We start from the raw sequence: 27812 nt of genomic DNA on the forward strand, positions 1-27812 counted from the left end.
CCTGTCAGTCTGTCTATGGACCAGCTTGCCCGCTCACCTGGGAGCGCTCCTCCGCTACCTGCCTGCTTGCCTGCCCGGAGGCTCCGCCATCACGTGCTGTGACCACCAGCTATTCCAGAGACTCTTGCCCGCTCACCTGGGAGTGCTTCTCCGCTACCTGCCTGCTTGCCTACCTGGAGGCTTCGCCGTCACGTGCTGTGACCACCTGCTATTCCAGAGACTCTCGCTTGCTCACCTGGGAGCACACATCCTCCATCTGCCTTGCTAGCCTACCTGGAGGTTCAGCCATCACAGGTCGTACCTACCCTTTACCTAGAGACTGCTCCAGTTACTTGCCGTGACCTCCAGCCCGTTCACCCAGAGACTGCCCCGGTCACTTGCCGTGACCTCCAGCCCGTTCACCCAGAGACTGCCCCGGTCACTTGCCGTGACCTCCAGCCCGTTCTTCCAGAGACTGTCCCGGTCACTTGCCGTGACCTCCTGCCCGTACACCCAGAGACTGTCCCGGTCACCTGCTGTGACTGCCTGCCTGGTCGCCACCCGCTCCCTTACAAGGACCGCCCCCTTGTATAGTAGCTCAGAGGTTCCGCCTCCCAGACCCGTTACAGTATGCTAGAAATGAAGAGTGAATTAACCTTGCAAAAGCTGAAGATGATTTTAAAAGGGCACTATAAAGAAGAGAGTACTTCAGAATTGTTCCACCGACTCATTAACCTTTCACAGAAAAATAATGAATCACCCCAAAGTTTCTTGTTCAGAGCAATTGAACTGAAGGATTGACTGCTGTTTGCATCCAGAGATGTAGAAGCGGAGGAGAAGTTTGATTCTGGACTAGTCCACAAGTTCTTGAGATCATTGGGAATGGGATTAATCAGCAAAGACATCAAGTTGCAGCTGAAAGAGTACCTAGAAGATCCTGTCATTCTGGATGAAGTACTAATTGAAAAAATGAATGAGGCAGCTAGTTTGGAGTCAGAGAGTGAACAGAAGTTAAACAAATGCTCTGCTCCTAAAATCACCAAAATGAGTCAGCTAAAGTTGGAGACCCCCGGTGGCCATTCCAAAGTTCATCATGGAGACCCTCCAGTGCTACCTCCGAGAGGGAACTTTAAATCACCGACAAAAGAGAGGACCGCCAGCGCTGGCTGGGAGGAATTAATAGGAGAACTGCGAGCCGAGTTGATTGAGGTGAAAAAGTTGATGAGTTCCAGGCCAGAACCTGTCTGTATCCCTCAGACCCAGGAGTGGGTTCCAAAACAGAAGATACCCGGCTTGTGAAGCGTGCCGTTCATCAAATTAGAGTACAGTGTGTGTCCACTGCCTAAGATATGGTGAGGAAAGACATTATACCAAGGAATGCCAATGGTCATGGTGGTTTGGGTTAAAAGACAGGAGGTTGCCAGTGCAGAACGACTGGTAACCGCGACACGGAGGAGGCCCCAGAAGCAAATCCAAATCTCACTAAACCCCAGAACGGCGCATGAGGTAAAACGGCTGCCTCAGTACTATCCCCAAATGTGTTCCCGTCTACAACAGCGGCAGAGAAAATCTTCAATAATTTTGCTTTGAGGTTTGGGTTCCCTACAAGGTTACACCACGACCAAGGAAGAGAATTTGAGAATCAGCTCTTTGCCAAGCTAGGAAAGTACTGTAGAATTCAGAGATCCCACACAACGCCCTATCACCCAGAGGGTAATGGACAAGTGGAACGTTTTAACCGGACATTATTGTCGATGTTGCGCACTTTAACAGCTGACGAGAAGAAAGACTGGAAGAGTTCTCTGTCAAAAGTGGTACATGCCTATAACTGTACAAAGAGCGATGCAACGGGTTCCTCACCCTTCTTCCTATTCTATGGACGATTACCAAGACTGCAAATCGACATCATGTTTGATACTCCGGTGTCAGAGACTTACAGAACATATCCGGAGTATGTTCGGAAATGGAAGGAATGGATGGCAGAGGCATACAACATAGAGTCCAAAGTGGTTACGCAAGGACAGAGCAAGAGTAAGGAGTACTATGATCGAAAATGTTATGGAGCAGAATTGGCACCGCGAAGGCGGGTGCTAGTCAAGAACGTACGTGAAAAAGGTGGTCCAGGAAAACTTTGTTCGTACTGGGAAGACAAGGTGCATGTGGTCGTAAAAAGGAAAGCCGATGACAGTCCAGTTTGTAACATACCTGGCGGCGTCCTTGCATAGTGGTCCATCTCCCACTGTGCAAGAGCGCGCACTTGATCTCCAGTCCAGTTTGCTAGCCTGGCTTCCCTCCATGCTGTCTGTTTGCCTCTGTGTCTGCTGCTTAAGGGCGGCGCCCGATCACTTCCTGCTTTTTGTACCTGCTGCAGACACACCCCTTGTGCGTCCTCAGCCTATTGCTGTCTGCCATCTGGTATTTAACCCAGCTGCTCCAATGAATCCCTGCCTGAGCATTGTGTTCTGTCAGTTGGCCTTTGGTCACTGATATGCCAGGTCCCGTTTATGTTTCCTGCCTTCGGTATCAGTTCCTGTGTCTGAACTGTGTCCTGTCTGTATTATCTTCTAGCCTGTTGTCTTCTGCCTATCCTGGAGGCTGTATTTCCAGGCCTGTGTGAACCCGCTCCTGTATCTTGCTGCTGTGTCTGTTCTTGTCTGAATACTCTCCTAGCCTGTTTTGTTTTTTTCTATGTCCGTACTTTCCCTTTTTCTGCAGAGTCTGAACTCGTACCTAACTCCTGCTCGTTGTCACTGTACTTCCGTTTGTGAGTTTGTGGTCCACTCGCTACTTCTCTGCAAGTACCCTGTGGGTATCTGGTTCTGCCTTTCCCTTCTAGTCTGTTCCGTGTGTACAGAGCCCTGTCCCCACCGCGTCTGCGGTTTTCGCTTTGCTCAGCTCTGTCCACCGCGTCTGCGGTTTTCGCTTTGCTCAGCTCTGTCCACCGTGTCTGCGGTTTTCGCTTTGCTCAGCTCTGTCCACCGCGTCTGCGGTTTTCGCTTTGCTCAGCTCGGTCCACCGCGTCTGCGGTTTTCGCTTTGCTCAGCTCGGTCCACCGCGTCTGCGGTTTTCGCTTTGCTCAGCTCTGTCCACCGCGTCTGCGGTTTTCGCTTTGCTCAGCTCTGTCCACCGCGTCTGCGGTTTTCGCCTTGCTCAGCTCTGTCCACCGCGTCTGCGGTTTTCGCTTTGCTCAGCTCTGTCCACCGCGTCTGCGGTTTTCGCTTTGCTCTGCCCTGTCCACCGCGTCTGCGGTTTCGAATTTGTCTCCCAGTCTGTACTGGACCCTACCCAGCCTGCGCTCTAGTCTGCCTGTTCCTGTATTCCCCGGTGTGGGTCAACAGCCGTGTCCGGAGTCTGACCTGGAGTAGACCCTGGTTCCTCTGCTCGGTTCCTCCCTGGTGCACTGGCATCGTATGCCGTCGTGCGACCTTGGTCGGATCGGGCAGATACTTAGTTACGCCCCTCCAGGCACTCTCCGGTTCATTGCACAGTGGAATCACTTCATAAACACGCACACGCCAGTCAGTCCGGGCGTGTGCATTACACAGTGTATGAAATCCAATTGGAAAGAGGGGACAAGAAAATCAGAATAGTCCATCGGAATTTATTACTACTCTGTGATTATCTCCACCACAACAAGACTTCCCAGAAGCAGACCAACATCGACCGAGATCGACTAAGAGACCACCACAGATTGAAGCTCCGGTGGTGGATAGTGACCTTGAAAGTTCCGATGAAGTGCACACTGTTGTATTTCTCGGACCGGCAAGGAGAGTGATGTACCATCCTCAGGAGAGTGAACTAAGTCCCGAGGCTCCACAGTTTGTACCAAGGAGTATAGATGAAGTCCAATTCAGATCTGATGATCGAACACCGGTCACTGGAGAGACCGATCGACACTCAGGAGAAGCGGAATTACCAGACTGTGTGGAACCAGGTGATTCCGGAGAAGTACAGGAACTTACAGAGGCAGTTCCAGGAGCATCAGAGGAAGCACGGGAAATGGGTGTTGTGGAAGAAACTCCTGTGACCGAATAACCCGTGGTATCTGAGGAACAACCCACCAGGAGGATGTCGACTCAAGAAGTGAGGAGGCCCGTGATGCTGATGTATGAGACACTTGGTGAACCGAGTCAAGTGCCAAGGACTGTCGACTGGAAACAGGTATTTCTGCCTATGGACTAGGTAAGCCCACTGGAGTGGTATTCACCACCGAGAAGCAGTATGGAAGATGTTGCTTGGTGGAAAGACTTGTTTTCATGCTTTGATTTTCCTTAAAAGACTTTGTAGAAACAAAGAACTGTTAAATCCTAGTGAGACAGAGCTGGTTGAAGATGTAAAAAAAGCTCCAGTTGAAGAGATGCTGATTGTTTTAATTGTGTTAATTGATTATTTCTTACAAACATCCTACAAGAAAAAGGTCGTAAGAATAGGCTGTTATAAATGTTTATAAATGTTATGCCAATTTGACAATGCCAATTTGTATATAAAGTTACTCAACTTTCACCACTGTCTCAGAATTGGTCAGATTGCCCAATTAAGGCGAATGTCGAGGATGATATTCAAAAGGAGGGAAGAGTGTGACATGCAGAAGTAGTGCTGTTGCTTCAAAAGCATCCAGTAACGGTTACAAATAACACAAGCACAGGAGACAGGAAGTGTTGTGCTTCAGAAGCATCCAGCAACTAGAGTGGTTAACACAGTCACAGGAGAGAGGGAATGTTTTAGCAGAGCTCCAGGGGGATTGTGGGGAACTTGTAGTCTGGCTGAAACCGAAGAGATAGGTGGTGTGTTATCTGTATCTGACAGAAGGCAACTGAACAGGATTCAGATCAGGAGAGAAACTAAACACAGGTCAGATAAACTCCCTGAACTAACAGTGCAGAGTATTATCTGGCAAGAAGATAAGGACTGGAAGGAATTGTGTCACAGGGATCATCTCCCTCATCAAACCCTCCCCCCTACATCTCCATGCAGGATAAAGAATGCTGTACTATTGAGTCCTTGTGGAGGAAAAGCCTGTGGTTGTGTATGCGTAGAAGTGTGCTGCTAAGAGATCTAATCTATGCTGAATTATGCTACTGAAGAGACTGTAATACTGTGCCTTGTGAAGAAACTACTGTATTGTTACTGGAGCTGATTGCTCAAGAAACTCAGACTGTACTGTAATAAAGATTGTTGCTGTAAAATCCCTGCAATGCACTGGCCGTGCTTCAGATTAAATTCCACTGTTAAACTGTCTCAGACTCTTGGCACATGTGGCTGGTCAGCAATTGAATCCATCGTATGCCTGAGAGAAGCTGCAGCCTATGGTCGCCCTGAGTAACGGTTCCCCCAGGATTCCAAAGAATTCATGAAACCCGTCTCGCCCCTATCTGAACCTAGCGGCGTGCGTGTAACATATGTAATTGGCTTATTGACTCTTAATGTACATTGCTATTTCCCTCTATGGAAATCCTCAATGACTTCATCTGTTACACAATGCAGGATGCAACTAAGCTTATGTGCAGTAATCAAGAAAACAGAACAAAGATATCCTGAAAATGTAAGCAAAAAAATTACAAAAAAACTCTAAAACAAATAAGTTTGTTATCAAAGCTTGGCTGAAAATGATAATACATTCTATGCTCATTTATTACACACTATGACTATAACATTACCATCCATTAGGGAATTGGCATCTTTGAATCACCCTATTGAATCACCCTATTGTGCTTTTGGCTATCCATTAAATTTCCACAAATTAAAATGTCACCCCCATAAATAACCCCCATTCATAAATCTTTCCTGTTTGTTTATTACAGATCTTGGCAACTTTTTTTTCCATTTTATCACATTAGTTAATCATTTTTTTGTCTATTTATTTTTCACATTTTCCCATACCATAATTTTATGTCACTTATTCTCACATACACCTCAGATACCGATTTATTTTCATTCTCACTCACATTACTTTGCAGCTCATATTTTAAACACTTTATGTTTTATTTTTGTTCATCCTTATGATTGTTCATTGTGACTCTATTACTTATTTTTATTCGTCGTCATATGCCACACGTGTGTACACTTTCTAGTTAATGTGCGATAGCTTATACAGTGGTGGCCAAAAGTATTGGCACCCCTGCAATTCTGGCAGATAATACTCCGTTTCTTCCTGAAAATGATTGCAATCACAAATTCTTTGGTATTATTATCTTCATTTAATTTGCTTGCAAGGAAAAAACACAAAAGAGAATGAAGCATAAATCAAGTCATTGATCATTTCACACAAAACTCCAAAAATGGGCCAGACAAAAGTATTGGCACCCTCAGCCTAATACTTGGTTGCACAACCTTTAGCCAAAATAACTGCGAACAACCGCTTCTGGTAACCATCAATAAGTTTCTTACAATGCTCTGCTGGAATTGTAGACCATTCTTCTTTGGCAAACTGCTCCAGGTCCCTGATATTTGAAGGGTGCCTTCTCCAAACTGCCATTTTGAGATCTCTCCACAGGTGTTCTATGGGATTCAGGTCTGGACTCATTGCTGGCCACCTTAGAAGTCTCCAGTGCTTTCTCTCAAACCATTTTATAGTGCTTTTGGAAGTGTGTTTTGGGTCATTGTCCTGCTGGAAGACCCATGACCTCCGAGGGAGACCCAGCTTTCTCACACTGGGCCCTACATTATGCCGCAAAATTTGTTGGTAGTCTTCAGACTTCATAATGCCATGCACACGGTCAAGCAGTCCAGTGCCAGAGGCAGCAAAGCGACGCCAAAACATCAGGGAACCTCCGCCATGTTTGACTGTAGGGACCGTGTTCTTTTCTTTGAATGCCTCTTTTTTTTTCCTGTACACTCTATGTTGATGCTTTTTCCCAAAAAGCTCTACTTTTGTCTCATCTGACCAGAGAACATTCTTCCAAAACGTTTTAGGCTTTCTCACGTAAGTTTTGGCAAACTCCAGCCTGGCTTTTTTATGTCTCGGGGTAAGAAGTGGGGTCTTCCTGGGTATCCTACCATACAGTCCCTTTTCATTCAGACGCCGACGGATAGTACGGGTTGACACTGTTGTACCCTCGGACTGCAGGGCAGCTTGAACTTGTTTCGATGTTAGTCGAGGTTCTTTATCCACCATCCGCACAATCTTGCGTTGAAATCTCTCGTCAATTTTTCTTTTCCGTTCAAATCTAGGGAGGTTAGCCACAGTGCCATGGGCTTTAAACTTCTTGATGACACTGCGCACGGAAGACACAGGAACATTCAGGTCTTTGGAGATGGACTTGTAGCCTTGAGATTGCTCATGCTTCCTCACAATTTGGTTTCTCAAGTCCTCAGACAGTTCTTTGGTCTTCTTTCTTGTCTCCATGCTCAATATGGTACACACAAGGACACAGGACAGAGGTTGAGTCAACTTTAATCCATGTTAACAGGCTGCAAGTGTGATTTAGTTATTGCCAACAACTGTTAGGTGCCACAGGTAAGTTATAGGTGCTGTTAATTACACGAATTAGAGAAGCATCATATGATTTTTCAAACAGTGCCAATACTTTTGTCCACCCCCTTTTTTAGGTTTGGTGTGGAATTATATCCAATTTGGCATTAGGACAATTCTTTTTGCGTTTTTTCATTGAAGACAAATTAAATGAAGATAATAATACCAAAGAATTTGTGATTGCAATCATTTTCAGGAAGAAACTGAGTATTATCTGACAGAATTGCAGGGGTGCCAATACTTTTGGCCACCACTGTATGTGTAGCACCCCGAGGGCTCGGCTGCTACAGGGGTATTGCACCTCAAACCAGAGGTGTGATATTCCACTCCCGGGTAAGGATGGAGTGTGGACCAGGACTCGTTTAGCTGTATGCACCACACACACCCCATTTCCGAGGGACAGGTCAATGGTGCTTCCACGAGACAGGAGTGCAGGCACGACAGCATCTGTCCCTGTCTGGAGTGGGGAGGGGAAAGTACACCCAGTGGTGTAGGAGCAGATAGGGGTGGGTCTTTGGGCATAGGTAGGAGCCCATTGGTAGCTAGTCATCTGGGCTCACACATAGAGGGAGGAATATAAGGTGGGCACCATCTTAGATCAGTGTTCAGTTTGAGAGAGGAAGTGACAGAGCAGGGCCTCTGTGGAGCTCTGCTCCGGAGGCGGGCCTAGCCTGTGAGGCCCAGCCAGCACTGAAAGAAAAAGAAGAAGTTCAGTCTGTGAGAAGTGGAGAAGGCAGGGAGCAGGGCTGCTGCATGGGCTCTGCTCCCTGGGCAGGCCTAGCACAGAGGCCGGGGCCAGAGAGAGAGAGAGGAGAAGGAACAGTGGAAAGGAAAGGGAACAAGACCAGAACAGAAGTAACAAGTGAAACAGAAAGGCTCAGGAACGAGAAGGAAGAGAGAACCCTAAGGACCCAGGAGATTGCGGGTGACGGGTTGGCAGAACAGGGTACCGGATCCCAAATTGGTGGAAGCGAATCATCTTCAGCCAAGAACCGGAGGTCGTGACCAGCCCTTGGTGCGACCCCTCGCTACACCTTGCTAGGAAGGCATACCATATAGGGTCAAGGACGTGGGCACGTAGCCCTCCCAAGAGAAGGCCCGCGGGAGCTGGACATAAGCTTGGTCACTGGTGGGGCACGAGCCAGAGAAAGGACGGAAGGGAGCTTTGAGACATACTCCAGAAAGACCTGGGAGTTGACCGAGTCCCTTGCCTGGTGGACGCAGCACGGCTTGGGTGGTCACTGCTTCGCGAGAGTGACCTGGAGAATACAAACTGTGAGTAAAGGACATTGGATTGCAACACGTTGTCTGTGACTTCTTGCTCCTTCGGCACTATTGGTATTGGGACTATCTCCACCATCACTCCCATCATCCACGCTAACTGCCCTGAGGCTGTACTCCTCCCGTGGGGAGTCATCCCATTGTTAGCTGCACACATAACACCGGCCTCAGCGGTCTGCCTTGCAGCGGCGGTCACCCATTGACCGCAATCCACGGGTGGCGTAGTCGGACAATTATCATAATACTAAGACTGCCACTGAATTGACCGCCCTGGGCACGGACCGGGTCACAGCCATGGAGACTACAACCCCTAGCGATCCGGCTCCGGGTATTCCCCGCACGCACGTGCACGCACGACGCAGGCCCAGGGGACACGTCATATGCAATATATTCTTTTTCATCTATATTTCACCACTGATGTGGAAGGTGTGAAAATTGATGTAAAGTAAGAATGCTTTCAAAAATATAACTGTTATAGATTAGTTTTGTCAATTAACAAAATGCAAAGTGAATGAACAAAAGAGAAAAAAATTGTGTGTAGTGTACCTAGAAGAATTGAAACCGTTTTCAAGGAAAAGGGTGATCATGTCAAATAGTGATTTGATTTAGATTTTTCTGAGATCCCAGCCGTAAGACTGATGTGATATTCCTTCGTGAAGACGTAAGTCTTAATGGCATTGCCCACATTGTCACTTGGAGACTGGAATTCAGCAATGAAGGCTGGAATGGAGGTTTATCCTCTTCAGTGATAAGTCCTGCTTTTGTTTTGGATGCAATGATAGCCAGAGATTGGTCTGAAGACCACGTGTGGCACACTGGCCTCAGTCCCTGGATTGTTATATAGGTTGGCATAATGTACGGTATAACCAGACCACTATAGTTTTCAAATGAAGTACAGTAACATCTCGGCATTACATTGATTTGGTGGTGAACCAGAGAACCAGTGGTACAACCACTTCTCCAAAAGGTCACAGAATACATTTTTCAAATCGGCAACACCAGGCCACATGGTGTTCGGCTACTGTTAACAGTATGTGCGGGTTAAATGTGATACCATGACCTGCAATATTTCCGGACTTGTCTCCCATGGAACACATCTAAGATGTCATTGCATTGGTCAGCATTTGCAAAGGGAGCTGTCAGCAGCGGATCTTGATAATTTCTGTGCCAAGTTCTTTCAGCCTGGCTGAACTTTCCCCAGACAACCATTAATAACCTCATTAATAGCATGCCAAGGTGTGTAAGTGCGTGTATTTCTGCTCATGGCACTCAGATTCTATAGTGAATAAACAAGATGTTTTGAAAATCTTGTTTCCATTTTTTCATCATTTGCATATCACTAGCATGTCTATAGATCCTGTGATTTTCATAAATCGCCAACTTTTCTTTCTTGGTGTTACAATTTTAATGCTGAGGAGTATATATATTTATATATAATAATACAGAACCATGTAAAAGCATTCTAGTTTAAATGCTTTCAAAATTAAAATTGTCAATAGTTTACTTTTAACAATTAACAAATGAAAAGTGAATAAACAAAAGAAATATCTAAATCAAATCATTTTACGAGCATTTTGCTTTTTGCCAGCTTATCTTTTTGTGGGTGTAATAACATTACAACTTTTGCTAGTTTTACACAAATGTGCAGAGTTTCATGCTTCAGATTCTTATAAATTTAAGAATATTTTTTATATACTATACCTAAAACTACTGCAGAGTTCACAGAATGAACTCACGTCCGAGAAAAACGGACCGATTCATTTAATCAGGCTTTGATTAATGTTTGATCAGAGTCGGATCAGAGTGTGGACTAAGCGTCATCAGTTTTTTTTGTACGTGGAGAAAAAATAAGTTTCCCCATCTTTTCCTATATGACAGTTCGTCAGTTCGTGATTTTTTACAGACCCATAGACTTGCATTGCCGATTTTGATCCGATTCTAATCAGACATGTCTCCGTGATTTTCCGAGGACTGAAAAATCGTGGACAAGTGAATGGCCCCATAGCTTATCATAGGTAGGAGTATTATCCGTGAAAACCACGTATAGGACTCGTCCGAGAAAATCAGACCTCTGAATGAGGCCTATCTGTGTATATGTGTATGCAGTATAGTGTGTCCGTATTAATATACTCACTTACTGCCACATTCTCCAGGATCCAGAACAGTCGTGCTTCTTTACTGAGTTACGTCACCAAACTTTAGACTCCGTAGGTCACACTATGCTCTTTGTGACCCAGAATTGGCTTTTACAATGTAAACCTATGGAGCGTCAGAAAGAAGCTCCATAGACTTAGATTGTAAAAGAGACTTCCAGCTCATGCATAGAGTATAAAGTGATCCGGAGAGTCTTAAGAGAAGTGATATCACTGAGAAGAGGAGCAGAATGATGCTGGATACTGGAAAAGAAGGTGGTGCATGAATATATGAACACACACACACTGCACTACATACACAGATTTAGAGAATAAAAAACTTTATGGGAGGGCTTCTTTTAACATTTGATCTATAATTTTAGAAACGCCTACATATATGCATGGTATACCTATATTCATGTAGGCTATAAATAAATGAACTCTTCAGATTTCTTTGGAGAATTTTGGAAATCATATGTCTGTATATTTTTTTTTTGTTCTCACTGTTGATTGAATCTCAGAAAGGTCTAAGTTACAGTTAAAACTTAATTTGCTGTCCTCTGTCGAGCACAAACTGGAAAAAGACCTGCAGAGACTCCGAACCAGAGGTTCAAGGTGAAGATTGGAGCACCTGTCAAATCTGAAGTTGCATTGAAGTTAAACTTACATATTTACCTTTAATTGTTTTTTAGCTGGAAAACCTCTTCAATAGTTTATTAGAGTATAATAATACAACCATTTAGAGGAACTTGCATTTCTCCAAGGATCTGTGGGCTGACCTTTAAAAACACTTCTAAACTTAATGCTCTCACATTGTACAGTATGTATTGTACTTCAGCCAAGAGAATAAAATATAAAGCTATAAATCGTTCAATAAATCATTTTTGAAGGTGAAACTTTGTTTCCCAATATGGACAATACACTGTAATTTGTATCACTGTGCCAAATGTGTTATGTCTAGCTCCAATTCCGCTGCAGGGATCATGCTTTTTATGATTGATTAAAAATGCTTCAAATGTCAATGCAGCTCTACAGCAAAGAAGATTTAGCGACAGCCAGGGATCAATGTGCAGTACACTGTCTTTCTCATGAAAGTGTTAATTATTATTGAATGCTGAAATCTAACCACCCTGGAGAGGAAAAAAAGAAAGATAGATGATAGGCTGGTGAAATCCACAGTGTACGTGACTGAGCGGAGGTACAACAGTGCATAGATAATAAACTGCTGTTGCTTGTTGTTTCCATAACAGCACTTGGCTGTACAGTATATTGGAGCCATTAATCATTATATCTTGGAAACTTGCTGTGAACTATAATTCCTCACATTGCAATCTTTTCTTCTTATCTTTCTCACAAAGAACTCCAGAGGAAAGGTTAGAAAAAGGAGAGAATATGAAAAATGAACTTTTTATAACCTCCTTAGAAAATAGATTGCACTTCTTTAAAATCACAAGAAGATGGAAACAACGTGCATGTTGTTTGTAAAGAGAAACCACAAATTAAAGGAACTGGTCAAAAAGTTTAGGCAAAAGTCATGTCTGTGCAGATCTCTGACATTTAACCTAGACTGTGGTTACTTCATGTTTTAGATTTAAAGAGATATTCTAGTTTTGATGAAAAGATTATTTCTCATCACAACTACTCTGATGTTTGATCTGTCTATTTTTTAACCTTTTTTTTGGACTACGTAAGTACTGTATTTGGGAGATATGTGAACAATCCTAATTTGTGATCCAATGTCAAAACTATGGGCTAAAAACCTGCAGTCTTCTTCTGTTCTCTGCAACGTAATTCACACGTCCGTGTTTCAAACAGACAGTACATGAATCCGTTAAAAACTAAATAGCACATGTGCGCCAAAAAAGGATGTGTGAATAAAAGGGGTTGTCCAATATTAATAAAAATTGTGTTAATGAGCTCGTAGTGGAGTGAGTGCAAAAATAAAAACATACACGCCCTACTAGACTCCACCACTTCTCCATACTACTTCCAGCATTCTCCACAGCTCTCCAGGCTTCCTCTACTGGGCGGGTGTGTGAGGTGACCACTGGGGTCAAAGAGTGTCTGCTGATTGGCTGCTGCAGTCACCTGACACCTTAGTCCACAAAGAAGCCTAAAGATCTGTGGGAAACGATGGCAAAATTATGGAGGAGCGGTAGAATCCAGGAGGTTATTATGCTTTTTTTTAGCACTGCCATGGGCTCAGGAATACCACATTTATAAGTATCAGACAACCTATTTAAATAACTGGGTGTACCATCGGCGTCTTTGCGCCCTGCCAGGCAGAGACGCCGTCCCCCTTACCACCGCGGTCCTGCTCCTGCATCTTCCGGCCTCACTGCTGCTGCTGCTGGTGCACGCAGCTTCCCTGGCACTGTGCTTCGGGCGTGCGCTCCCTCCTTCTTAAAAGGGCCGCGCGCCGTCCTAAAAAGTCCCCGACCAATGGCCGGAGGGCTTTCTGTATAAAAGGCACCTCCTCCAATATGGAGGTGCCCGTGCAAGGTTGTTGCTTTGTTATTCTTACTTTGCTTCAGCCCTCAGGTCCTCTGCAAGTCAGTCCTGTCCGCCAGTCTGTTCTTCAGTTCAGTCCGCCAGTCTGACTATTTTCCAGCCCGACAGTCTGCCTACAGTCCAGTCCGCCAGTCTGTCTATGGGCTCTGCCCGCCTGCTTACCTGGAAGCACCTGCCTGTTACCTGCCGCGCCCGCTTGCCTGCTTACCTGGCAGCACCTGCCTGTTACCTGTTGTGCCAGCCAGCTTGCCTACCCGGAGCACCTGTCTGGCTATCAGCCGAATGAGCCTGCCTGACTACCTGGACCACTCGTCAGCCTGCCTGCCGTGCTCTTCCGTTCCTGCCTTCTGAACCGTGGGAGTCACCAGCTCTCATACAAGGTCGGTCCCAGAATGGCACCTGGTCCCTCTGCTCGGTCCCTCCCTGGTTCACGGAGTCGACGGAGTGCGACCTTGGTCAGGCCGAGTAGATACTTAGTCACGCCCCTCTGGTCCCTCCTTGCACCGCAGCACAGAGGTTCCACCGCCCGGATTCGTAACACAGGGTCATAGACAAGTTTGTCGTTTAAATTCAACTTTTATTTGTTTTATCTCTATCTGGCTCAGGTCCAGCTTCTCTGACAACCAGCTGTAATTTTGGGGGAAGTTGTGTCTGGCCATACAGTTCCACTGCGGAGAAGATGGGTGGGAAGAAAGTTCCATGGCAAGCAGACCATTCACATACACAGCAAGTCTGGGTAATACACAAACTCTCAATTTTCGCAAAGCTATGATGGGCTCTTACATAGCAGCTCTCCATTTTGGTTCACAGTGGGAGATAAAGCAGGACATATCCCTGTATGTGATCAGACAAGATATATGGATACGGATTGCTGCCCTCGTGAGTCAACCCCATTGAAAGTCATGCTAGCAAAAACTCTACCACTGCAATAACAAGATCTTTTTTTCTTTGCTGTAATTTCCAATAAGGATCAATTTTTTAATTTGCATTATTTTTTTAGACATAGTTATATAGAAAACTGCATGTTTTTTGTCATAAACTTTCATGTTGATTGCGAAAAAGTAAAAAAAATGTGACATATAATAAGTGATATTGCAATTTTAAAAAAAGGTTTCCCCATTTCCACAATGCCAGACATGTGGAAAAAAATATATATATAAAAATATATGCTCGGTGTGATCCCAGCCTTAACACATTCAAATATATTCTAATAACTAGTTCACACAGTAGCAGAAAATAAATGGTTGTTTATCTAATCAATATGTGTTGGCTAGGAGTAAATATAATTGGCTCCTTTGAATAGCCAAGCTAGAAAATGTCATCCATTATCGGTTTTCACACAGCAGAGGAAATGAACACTTCCACCATTTGTGTTTAAGCGCTTAATAAACAGAACACTCCAACTGGATACGTTTCACAGACGACCAGAAAGCAACAGCAGTTGGATAAATAATTCCCTTTCCTATGCTGTGGGTAGAGTTTGCTCATTTCCATCTTTAAAAAGAACTGTTAGAAGCATTATTCTTGTCATTAGTAATTCCGTCCTGAGAAATAAACACCTTATATTCGGCGCTGACAACCAGTTTTTATAGTGATATAAATCTACAAATAAATGAATAAAAACTTGTGATGACTACTTACCCTGACATGATGGATAACCCGCTGTGACACATTCACTTTGTAGGTTTCTATACCCAGCTCTTTGGCCACCCGCAGAATGCGATTTTGTGTTGGTCCAACATATGCTCCGCCAACATCCACATACTGAACTTCTTTATTCTGTGTAGAAAGAATAGCAAAACCATTATATGATACAGAGTCTGCAGTTTTGATGCCTCCTTTAATTAGACCAACCCTATAACGAGTGGCCATTCATAGATTTAGAAGAGAGGATCAAAATAGCTAGTAGTAAAAATGGCCTCCAATCAGCTTGCATGTAGACTGACGTTAATGATTTTTCTCATACATAAAAACATAGACCAATTTCCATCAGCGTTTTGTTCCCTAATGATAGGTCATCAATGTAAGAGTAGTGGACAACCTCTTTAACACTGCACAAGACATTGACCGATGTCAGGTTATTTGTCCAATTTTTTTTGCACTGTGATATCCCAGTGTTATGGTAAACTATGCTACATCTATAACAAATGCTATTTAATAAAGTATATGGTCATTACACTATGCAAAGATTCATCCAAATTTGCAGTTCATAGAGGCTTTGGGAAAAGATCTTTAACCCCTTACCAACATATGACGTACTAGTACGTCATATGCTGACTCCCTGACTTTGACTCAGTTCCTGAGCCCACATCTTTGTCAGCAGATGACAGCTGTAATATTCAGCCATTACCTGCCTCTAATAGCTGCATGAGGGGTGAAGCTCTGCCCGTGACAGTCACCCTTTGAAATGCCACTACAATCTACAAAAACGGCATTTACAGCAAGCCTCCTGCCCTTCGTGCCCCCGCGATATGATCGCGGGGTACTGATAGGTTGCTATGACAGCCAGGGGTCTGCTGAAGACCCTATGCCTATCATAATGGTACTCCTGTAAATATTTTTTCACCATTTACCATAACATACGTCCAGGCCATTTTTATACCACGTAATGAACGCTGCAAGTAAAAAATACAAAATCTTTTGCGGAATTGCGTTTTTTCCACCATTTTGCCACACTTAGAATTTTTTTCCCACTTCCCTGTACATCACATGATAAAATGGATGGGACAATTCAAGGGTACAACTCATCCCACAAAAAACAATCCCCCATACAGCAATGTCGAAGGAAAAATAAAAAAGTTATGGCTCTTGGAAGAAGGGAAGAAAAAACCCGCAAAAATGAAAATCGACATGTCGGGAAGGGGGTAATAGGTGTTTATATAGTGTGCATAGGATACATGCATACACTATATGTACAAAAGTATTAGGACACTGACACATTACACCTACAAATCTTTTATGACACCTCAATCTAATTCCATATGGTGAAGGTCTGAGCGATTTTTCATTTTTGTGCTTTTAATTCTTCCCACCCCTTTTTCCAAAAGCCATAACTTTTTTATTTTCCTGCTGTATGTGGACTTAGTTTTTTTGTGGGAAAAGTTGTACTTTTGAATGACATCATCCATTTTATCATACGATGTAATGGAAAATGGGGAAAAAATCCAAGTGAGGTGAAATTTAGAAAAAAAATAAAAATTGAATTCCACAATTGTTTTTGGGGTTTTGTTTTTATGGCGCTCCTTCTGAAGTAAACTGACCTGAAAACATTATTCTCCAGGTCAGTATGATTATGGCGATACTAAACTTATATTTTTTTCTTTTATTTTAGTTGAGAAAAAAAGTTCAGAAATTTGTAAACAAATAAACAATTTAACTTTAGTCGCCATTTTCCAAGACCTGTAAGATTTTCATTTTTACGTCGATGCAGTTGTGTGACCAGTCTCGTAGTCCTTAAACTTCTGAATAATATGTGCAAATGTATTAATAAGAACATGAAGATGTTTGTCGATGCTCTTATAGCCTTTTCCTTTAACATGTTTGACTAAAATTTTCTTTCAAATCCCCTGAGACAATTCTCTCCTTAGCTTTCTTTGGTCCATGTTCAGCGTGGCACACATCATGATACTAAACAGCACAGTGACTACTTTTCACTTTAAATAGGCAGACTTAGTGAGTATAAGTTTGTAGATGTGACGCTAGTTACCACTCACGGACAAGCCGTGAGGGTGGGTAGTAGAAGTCCAGGGTCAGATACCAATAGGGCTCATCATAAAACAAGGGGTAAGGCAAAGGCGTAGTCAGGTCACAGTTCGAGGTCAAAATTCCAGTAAGGTAGCGGATCAAGACAAAGGGGAGAGGCAAACGGATAGGTCAAAGGTCGGGCAAAAAGATCAAAATACAGGAACACAGAATACTGAGCAAGCGCACACCACTTGAGCTAAGCTAAAATTGGCAGTCATTGGATGCAGAGAGCCAGCTAAATAGCCAGGCAATTACTCTGAACAGTAGATGGAGGAAGGCCCGGCATGCCCCAGCCCTGATTGGACGGCTGATCTTCCATCACCATACTAACAGCTCAGCACGCCCATTCCCTAGATTGGACGGATGAGCTGTAACTCACTGCATCCAGACACACCGATAGGCAGAATCGGAATGGTGATTTTTAAATATGTGTATTTTTTTTCTACATTTCTTTATTGTTGTGGAAAAGAGTGGTGAAAAACTTTTTTTCTTTATTTTTTACTTTAGTTGTTAGTCAGCTAAGGGAACTTGAATATGCGATTATTGATCACTTCTACTATATACAGAAATAAAACAGTCTTGTTGTATATAGTATAGGAAAAATTATAGTATCCCATGATGCTCAGTCGAAGGCAGGACGTTATTGGAGGGATCAGATGAAAGGCCTGGGGACTTCAAGCTGTCCCCTGCCTATCATAGTAATCCATCGACTCCCGGCAATTGCGTCGTGGGGGTGATATGTGCCCAAACAATCAGTTCGAATCAAGGCACTTAAATGCTGCTTTCAGTAATTCAGCGACATTTAAGAGGTTAATAGTAGCAATCAGTGGGCACATCAATCACTGGTATTAGAGGCAGATGCCAGCTATATAATATAACCTTTGTGGAGTGGGCTCTGCTTTTGAGCCCACTCCAAACACCCTGACATGCTCCATGATGTTTATATATGTCATGGGGCGTTAAGGGGTGTATTTGGAATTGTTGCCCCCTAGTAAGAATTTTTGCCTATTCATTCAAAAAATCATTTGTGAGGTCAGACACTGTTGTTGGTTAAGTAGGCCTCTCCACTTCGCATTACATGCAGCTGCTCAGCCATGGAAAGCCATGCTGTAAAGCTCGCTACGCAAAGTTTCTGTGCTGAACTTAATGCCAGAGAAGAATCAGAACTTTGCACTTATTGAGTCAACAGAGCCTTGGCAACTTTTGTGCACTACGTGCCTGGGTACTCACTAATGAGTTCTAATTTAATGTGGTCTGTCACTTTGTGCCTGAGTGTCTGTGGTTTTTAAACGCTTCCACTTCTCAATAATACCATTAACAGATGATCATGGAATATTTAGGAGAGGAGAAATTTCACAAACTGATTTGTTACAACTGTGGCACCTCCGCGCCTCTTTTTACAATACTATGCTTAAATTCAGTGACCTCTTTAAAACTACCTATTCTTTCAAGAATGTATGTAGAGGCAGACAGCATGATTTAGGTTTGATTTTATATACTTTTGGCAATGGGATTAAATAGAAAAAACTGAATTCAATGTTTAGAGGAATCTGTCAGCAGGTTTTTGCTATGTAATCTGAAGTCAGCGTGAGGTAGGGCTTAAAACACAGATTTCAGTGATGCCTCTCTTATCAAGCTCCATTGTTTTGTTTACTTGCAATGATTATTTTAGCACCAGGAGCTTATCAATGCTGGGACACAGAAGTTCATGCCTGGTAGTCCGACTCCATCCCCTTCTGTGATAGGCAGCTCACAGTCTATAGACATTGTATATACAGAGCTTGGTGTGGGCGGGGTTAGCCTTCTCAGCTCTGCTGCATTGCTAAATCCAAAATCTCTGTGTCAGAAAAGCTGCACCCAGTAAATTAAGTGACACATCATTGGATTCAGGGTATCTCTGCCTACATCATGCAGCTCTCAGTTGAGGTAGCAAAAATCTGCTGACAGATTCCCTTTAAGCAGTGTGTCCTAATGCTTTTGTACATACAGTGTATATCATTCATGCCAAATATGTTTGAATTCAAACATTAATAACGTTTTTCTTTAACCCAATCCTGACCTAGGACATGATAGTACGCTCTATGTCGAGTACATGAGTATGTTGAGTACATATCTATGGAGGGGGCATTAGAAGCTCCATATCTGGCAGATGCCATCTGTATTATACAGCCGTCATCTGCTTGTAACACTAATGACCAGAGCTTGTTCCGCCACCCCCATAGCTGCCAGCTCTCTCCCCCTGTGGCTGAACTTCATAGTAAAACCTTATTTTGTTTACTTTCTTTATCTGATCAAGGGTTCAAGTAAGGGAACTAAAAATATAATAAAAATAAATATTCAGAAAAGTGGAAAATTTGAATCATCCCCTTTTCCAACATTAAAAATAAAGAAACAAAAAAGAAATGAAAAAATTATACTTGATATTGCCATGTCAGAAAAAGTCACATATAGTAAAATATTAAATGAATTACCCAAAAGGTAAATGGTGTAAAGAAAAAAAAATGAAACACCATGATTGCATTATTTTTAGTTTTATTATTTTTTGGTTTCATTATATTTTCCCCAAAAGTAACTCAGAACGGCATTAATAAAGTCTTCAGTCACATAGAATGACTGCAGAAATTTAGCTCAAGACCAGAAAATCCCTTTAAGCCTTTCCCAAAGAATGTGATCAATGCATTATATGCAATGCAGAGATAATATAGAAATAAAATCTCCTTTAATAAATTTCATATATTGCTTATCCTAGCAAAGCTGGTAGCTGGTCCAAACATATTACATACAGAATGAAGACATTGTTAAAGGAAATCAGCCATGTGATAACAAATCTGTTATCTGCAGTATGAATAACTGAACGTGAGACTATATCCTTATCTTACTGAGCAAATGCACCACTGAAGTGATGGGACATACAGGTGCATCTCACAAAATTAGAATATCATCAAAAGTTAATTTATTTCAGTTCTTCAATCCAAAAAGTGAAACTCATATATTATATAGAGTCATTAGAAACAGAGTGATCTATTTCAAGTGTTTATTTCTGTTAATGTTGATGATTATGGATTACAGCCAATGAAAACACAAAAATAATTATCTCAGTAAATTAAAATAATTAACAAAAACACCTGCAAAGGCTTCCTAAGCGTTTAAAAAGGTCCCTTAGTCTGTTTCAGTAGGCTCCACAATCATGGGGAAGACTGCTGACTTGACAGATGTCCAGAAGGCAGTCATTGACACACTCCACAAGGTCCCAGAGTTCCAATTTTCATTTGGAAATCAAGGTCCCAGAGTCTGGAAGAAAAGTGGAGAGGCCACAATCCAAGCTGCTTGAGGTCTAGTGTGAAGTTTCCACAATCAGTGATGGTTTGGGGAGCCATGTCATCTGCTGGTGTAGGTCCACTGTGTTTGATCAAGACCAAAGTCAGCGCAGCCGTCTACCAGGAAATTTTAGAGCACTTCATGCTTCCCTCTGCCGACAAGTTTTTTGGAGATGGAAATTTCATTCTCCAGCTGGACTTGGCACCTGTCCACACTGTCAAAAGTACCAATACCTGGTTTAAAAACAACAGCATCACTGTGCTTGATTGGCCAGCAAACTCATCTGACCTTAACCCCATAGAGAATCTATGGGGTTTGGGGTATTGTCAAGAGGAGGATGAGAGACACTGGACCCAACAATGCAGACGAGATGAAGGCGCTATCAAAGCAACCTGGGCTTCCATAACACCTCAGCAGTGCCACAGGCTGATCGCCTCCATGCCACGCTGCATTCATGCAGTAATTGATGCAAAAGGAGCCCCGACCAAGTATTGAGGGCATTTACTGAACATACATTTCAGTAAGCCAACATTTCGGATTTTAAAAACATTTTTCAAGCTGTTGTTATAAAGTATTCTAATTTACTGAGATAATAACTCCTGTGTTTTCATTGGCTGTAAGCCATAATCATCAACATTACCAGAAATAAACACTTGAAATAGATCACTCTGTTTGTAATGACTCTATATAATATGAGTTTCCCTTTTTGCATTGAAGAACTGAAATAAATTAACTTTTTGATGATATTCTAATTTAATGAGATGCACCTGTAAGTGAGTAAAATGAATAAACTAATTATTATTGTGTAAAATTATAGTTCTTAACCAAATTCAAGAAAAGGTAAGAGAAGAACAATCTGTAGACCTCTCTATTGTGGTCCAGTGGGCTGGGTGACTTATTGATTGACAGGCCTTCCTGTATGAGTGTGCACACAGGGACAGTAGTGATTCTCTCTGCCCATCAGACCCTTAAGCCCAGAATGAACCAAGAATTATACATTAGTTGTTTTACACATTATTTTATTCGACTAGAAGAAATTAGATGCAATTTTGATAATTATTAACTTTTGTTTATTTATAAATATACTGAGTACTTTCTCCCAACACTATATATCAATCAGCCCAGCCACTCCTGATATTTACCATGCTACCTGCGGATTGATTATGTGAGTTTAGAAATGATCGATCGTTCATTATGACATACTTACTCTTATAGTATGAGTTCTGCCTCCAACTCTGTCTCTTGCCTCAAGCACCACAACATTCAGTCCTGATTCCACAAGTAGCTTAGCAGCTGTAAGACCTAAATGGTTAAAGTAGAGATGTTAAAGCAAAGTGTAAAAATAGGACGACTGCAGAGCATAAAAAAGACTACTTCATTATTACACTAATTTTAAGGGTGCAGGTTATGTAATGCTGGTAAGATAACTGCATAATCATCTTTACTGTTAGTTAATATGTTATGGAATTGCTAACTGATACTCTGGACAAGAGATATATGTAACATCTCCATGTTCAGCTTCTGGATGAAAATGTGAATTTTGTAAACAGGACTGAAATATTTTGGCTCAAGACACAATACCATAATTGCCTGTTACTTCCAAACAAAAGCTCAACAGCTTTGACTACAAAGGAAGTGTAACGTAACCTTAAATCCAAGTTAAAGTATGCCACTGAAAAAAATAATCAGAACAGGTTAAAAAAGTTAAATATTTAAAATCGAACAAAATATTCACTCTCAAAAGGAAAATAAATTGATGAATTAAGTGCACTAACAGGACTGCACTTATAAAGGCTTCCCATCTTATGGATTAAACTTCACCCATAGAGTTGTCCGGGTACATCGATATAGTAAGTGGAGCCAGTAACATCAAGAAAAGGGTGCATAATAGCAATTCTATTCAAGAAGTAGGTTTGTAATTCAGATATAAAGTGCACATATAATATTAATTATATGTTTTATTTTATAACTATTCCTTTTCTAACATGTCCTGCTGATCAGTAGGGTCCAAGTCCTTAGAGTCCCGTCAGTAGCTCAAAAAACTATCTCTGCATTAATGTGCACATAAAGTGATGTAAAGGATTAATAGTGAGTGATAGTATTGAAAAGTGGAAGAATTTAAAAACCATAAAAACTCAGACGCAAAGTGGGAGACCACATAACGTTTCAGAGTGGGGTCGCCGAGTGCTAAGGCACATAGTGAAAAAAAGTTGCCAATGCTCTGCTGAATCAGTAACTCCAATGTTCCGAACCTCTCCTAGCATTAATACCAGGAGCTTAATTTCATGGTTTCATTGGCCAAGCCTTACATCCCCAATCACAATACTAAACCTTAGATAGAGTGGTGTTAATCATGCCACCACTGGATTTGTCGAGGAGTTATGAATCACGCTTTTCTACATGTCAGTCTGATGCACTAGTCCAGGTTTGGCGAATGCCAGAAGAAAGTTAGCTCCCTGACAGTAAAGTTTGGTGGAAGAGGGGTACTGCTACAGTGAGTACGGAAAGTATTCAGACCCCTTTACATTTTTCACTCTTTGCTTCATTGCAGCCATTTGGTAAATTCTAAAAAGTTCATTTTTTTCTCATTAAAATACACTCTGCACCCCATCTTGACTGAAAAAAAACAGAAATGTAGAAATTTTTGCAAATTTATTAAAACAGAAAAACTGAAATATCACATGGTCATAAGTATTCAGACCCTTTGCTCAGTATTGAGTAGAAGCACCCTTTTGAGCTAGTACAGCCATGAGTCTTCTTGGGAATGATGCAACAAGTTTTTCACACCTGGATTTTGGGATGCTCTGCCATTCTTCCTTGCAGATCCTCTCCAGTCCCGTCAGGTTGGATGGTGAACGTTGGTGGACAGCCATTTTCAGGTCTCCCCAGAGATGCTCAATTGGGTTTAGGTCAGGGCTCTGGCTGGGCCAGTCAAGAATGGTCACAGAGTTGTTCTGAAGCCACTCCTTTGTTATTTTAGCTGTGTGCTTAGGGTCATTGTCTTGTTGTAAGTTGAAACTTCAGCCAAGTCTGAGGTCCAGAGCACTCTGGAAGAGGTTTTCATCCAGGATATCTCTGTACTTGACAGCATTCATGTTTCCTTCAATTGCAACCAGTCGTCCTGTTCCTGCAGCTGAAAAACACCCCCATAGCATGATACTGCCACCACCATGTTGCACTGTTGGGATTGTATTGGGCAGGTGATGAGAGTGCCTCGTTTTCTCCACACATACTGCTTAGAATTATCACCAAAAATTTCTATCTTTGTCTCATCAGACCAGAGAATCTTATTTCTCATAGTCTGGGAGGCCTTCATGTGTTTTTGAGCAAACTGTATGCGGGCTTTCATATGTCTTGCACTGAGGAGAGGCTTCCGTCGGGCCACTCTGCCATAAAGGCCCGACTGGTGGAGGGCTGCAGTGATAGTTGACTTTGTGGAACTTTCTCCCATCTCCCTACTGCATCTCTGGAGCTTAGTCACAGTGAACTTGGGGTTCTGCTTTACCTCTCTCACCAAGGCTCTTCTCCCACGATTGCTCAGTTTGGCTGGACGGCCAGGTCTAGGAAGACTTCTGGTGGTCCCAAACTTCTTCCATTTAAGGATTATGGAGGCCACTGTGCTCTTAGGAACCTTGAGTAATGCAGAAATTCTTTTGTAACCTTGGCCAGATCTGTGCCTTGCTACAATTCGGTCTCTGAGCTCCTTGGGCAGTTCCTTTGAGCTCTTGATTCTCATTTGGTCTGACATGCACTGTGAGCTGTGAGGTCTTATATAGACATGTGTGTGCCTTTCCAAATCAAGTCCTATCAGTTTAAACACAGCTGGACTCCAATGAATGACCATGTGATATTTCAGTTTTTCTTTTTTAATAACTTTGCAAAAATGTCTACATTTCTGTTTTTTCCAGTTAAGATGGGGTGCAGAGTGTACATTAATGAGAAAAAAAATGAACTTTTTAGAATTTACCAAATGGCTGCAATGAAACAAAGAGTGAATACTTTCCGTACCCACTGTAAGTGGCATGTTCTCCAGGGTTTAGCCTAGAACTCTAGTTCCAGTGAAGAGACATCTTAAAGGGTTTGTCCACTACTGGACAAACTCTTCTTAAAGGGAATCTGTCACCAGGTTTTTGCTACCTCATCTGAGAGCATCATAATGTAAGAAAAGAGACCCTGATTTCAACGATGTATCACTTAGTTTACTGGGTGCAGCAGTTGTGACACAATCAAAGTTCTAAGATGTAGTATGAAGCAGAGCTCAGAAAGCTGCCCCCCACACCACAGATTTCTGTGTCCATTGTCTACTGACAGTGACCTGCTTATCAGAGAAGGGAGTCAGTCTAGCAATTGCATGAGCTCTAGTACAGGCAGTGATAATATCCTGGTGATAAAACCTTCATTGTAAGTATGCCTCAGCACACAGCGTAATAAGTGACACATTACTGAAATCAGTGTTTCAGCCACTATTTTCTGCTGTCCTCAGATTACATAGCAAAAATATGCTGACAGATTCCCTTTAAGGGCTAAAGTGCCTTAAATATAATAAAAAGAACGTATGCTAAAATGCTATGTGAGTATAGCCTAAAGACTAACGTTTCACTTGCTACTTAATATATTCTATCCATTAAAAGGTGCAATTATAATAGGATAATCAATATTATTCACTTTAACAGTCTATGGTTTTATTGCTATCTATCTGATAGATATATCTAGCTGTAAATGTATACTGAATATTATGTCTGAAGAAATAATTAGCATACAAGTCTTTGTTCTGCACAGATGTATTTTGCATGATGATGCAGAACTATGCAAATATCCAAATTAGAAACCAAATATGGCAAAAAAAAAAAAAAGATGTTTCAAAGATTTTAATGTTGAAAGTAGACATAAGTTCATCACGTTCATCCTATAGCCTAACATGTTGATCCAGAGGAAGAGAAAAGCCCCATGGGGCAGACGCTAATAGCCCCATATTAGGGGAAAAATTCCTTTATGACTCCATACAGCAATCAGACTAGTTCCCTGGATTAACGCCTCATCACAGAATCTAGTGCCCATAACCTGTTATGTTATACAAGTAAGACATCCAGGCCCTCCTTCAACTTTTGTAATGAATCAACCATTATAACATCGTGTGGCAGAGTTCCATAGTCTTACTGCTCTTACAGTAAAGAATCTCAGTGTTGTTTGCCAATATATAAACATCAAAGATAGACATATGCTTATGTGTTGCATGTGCTCTTGCAAATCCATGTTCTGTCTATATGCCGAATACCAACACCAAAACACCAACAGCAAAACATGCAAATATATTCCTCAATAATAATATCTTGCTGCTGGAAAAATTCACTAAGTAACTGTAGAGATGCAAAAATAATGCATTTAGCTAGTTTTGCCTTCTGGCAGCAGATTTGTAGTATAAAGTTACTATTTGCAGGTTTTAGCAATCACTGATTATATTCAGTGTGTTCCAAAGATCTTGCTGTTGTCCTAACTATTCAATGGAGTTTCCAGGACAGTCCTGCAACACTGGAATGCATTGTTCATTAGATTAATTATAGGATTCACAGAACAGTTTCAGGGGCTGAAAATTTTGCTCATTGATATTGACCAACCCTGGGTCATGCTGAGATGCTGAGAGTCTCCCAGAGATTAAAAAGTATTATTTGGGCCTAAAATTGTAAAACAATAATGCAATGATATCTTGTTAACCATGCAGACATCACAGCATGTGATGGTTGGCCTTATAGTCGACAATATCATCATGTAGCAATGTACACAAAAACTAGCAGAGAACAATGGGGAAACTGTAAACTGAGAATATTAATAAGCCTATAGAAACACAGAAGACCCTTTAAACTGTTGAGAGCAATCCTTCCAGAACACATTCTGTATATACAGTACAGACCAAAAGTTTGGACACACCTTTTTATTTAAAGATTTTTCTGTATTTTCATGACTATGAAAATTGTACATTCACACTGAAGGCATCAAAACTATGAATTAACACATGTGGAATTATATAACTGAAAATATGTGTTATATTCTAGGTTCTTCAAAGTAGCCACCTTTTGCTTTGATGACTGCTTTGCACACTCTTGGCATTCTCTTGATGAGCTTCAAGAGGTAGTCACCGGAAATGGTTTTCACTTCACAGGTGTGCCCTGTCAGGTTTAATAAGTGGGATTTCTTGCCTTATAAATGGGGTTGGGACCATCAGTTGTGTTGTGCAGAAGTCTGGTGGATACACAGCTGATAGTCCTACTGAATAGACAGTTAGAATTTGTATTATGGCAAGAAAAAAGCAGCTAAATAAAGAAAAACAAGTGGTCATCATTACTTTAAAAAATGAAGGTCTGTCAGTCCGAAAAATTGGGAAAACTTTGAAAGTGTCCCTAAGTGCAGTTGCAAAAACCATCAAGCGCTACAAAGAAACTGGCTCACATGAGGACCGCCCCAGGAAAGGAAGACCAAGAGTCACCTCTGCTTCTGAGGATAAGTTTATCCGAGTCACCAGCCTCAGAAATCGCAGGTTAACAGCAGCTCAGATTAGAGACCAGGTCAATGACACACAGAGTTCTAGCAGCAGACACATCTCTACAACTGTTAAGAGGAGACTTTGTGCAGCAGGCCTTCATGGTAAAATAGCTGCTAGGAAACCACTGCTAAGGACAGGCAACAAGCAGAAGAGACTTGTTTGGGCTAAAGAACACAAGGAATGGACATTAGACCAGTGGAAATCTGTGCTTTGGTCTGATGAGTCCAAATTTGAGATCTTTGGTTCCAACCACCGTGTCTTTGTGCGACGCAGAAAAGGTGAACGGATGGACTCTACATGCCTGGTTCCCACCGTGAAGCATGGAGGAGGAGGTGTGATAGTGTGGGGGTGCTTTGCTGGTGACACTGTTGGGGATTTATTCAAAATTGAAGGCATACTGAACCAGCATGGCTACCACAGCATCTTGCAGCGGCATGCTATTCCATCCGGTTTGCGTTTAGTTGGACCATCATTTAATTTTCAACAGGACAATGACCCCAAACACACCTTCATGCTGTGTAAGGGCTATTTGACCAAGAAGGAGAGTGATGGGGTGCTACGCCAGATGACCAGGCCTTCACAGTCACCAGACCTGAACCCAATCGAGATGGTTTGGGGTGAGCTGGACCGCAGAGTGAAGGCAAAAGGGCCAACAAGTGCTAAGCATTTCTGGGAACTCCTTCAAGATTGTTGGAAGACTATTTCCGGTGACTACCTCTTGAAGCTCATCAAGAGAATGCCAAGAGTGTGCAAAGCAGTCATCAAAGCAAAAGGTGGCTACTTTGAAGAACCTAGAATATAAGATATATTTTCAGTTGTTTCACACTTTTTTGTTAAG

At 42.2% G+C, this 27812-nt stretch overlaps 1 protein-coding gene across 1 annotated transcript in view; it reads right to left on the reverse strand.

Annotated features, from left to right (window-relative positions):
• Positions 1–27812, reverse strand: part of LOC141227681 (amine oxidase [flavin-containing] B-like) — a 91448-nt gene that overhangs the window by 54751 nt on the left and 8885 nt on the right. The window contains exons 2-3 of the mRNA XM_073667247.1: positions 21644–21738; positions 15016–15153 (exon numbers count right to left, since the gene is read on the reverse strand). Of these exons, the coding sequence (XP_073523348.1) occupies positions 15016–15153; positions 21644–21738 (233 nt within the window). The remainder of the gene's footprint in view (positions 1–15015; positions 15154–21643; positions 21739–27812) is intronic.

The sequence above is a fragment of the Phyllobates terribilis genome, unplaced genomic scaffold (assembly GCF_046119375.1).
Source record: "Phyllobates terribilis strain yellow unplaced genomic scaffold, ASM4611937v1 Scaffold_2__4_contigs__length_985480577, whole genome shotgun sequence".
Lineage (NCBI taxonomy): Eukaryota > Metazoa > Chordata > Amphibia > Anura > Dendrobatidae > Phyllobates > Phyllobates terribilis.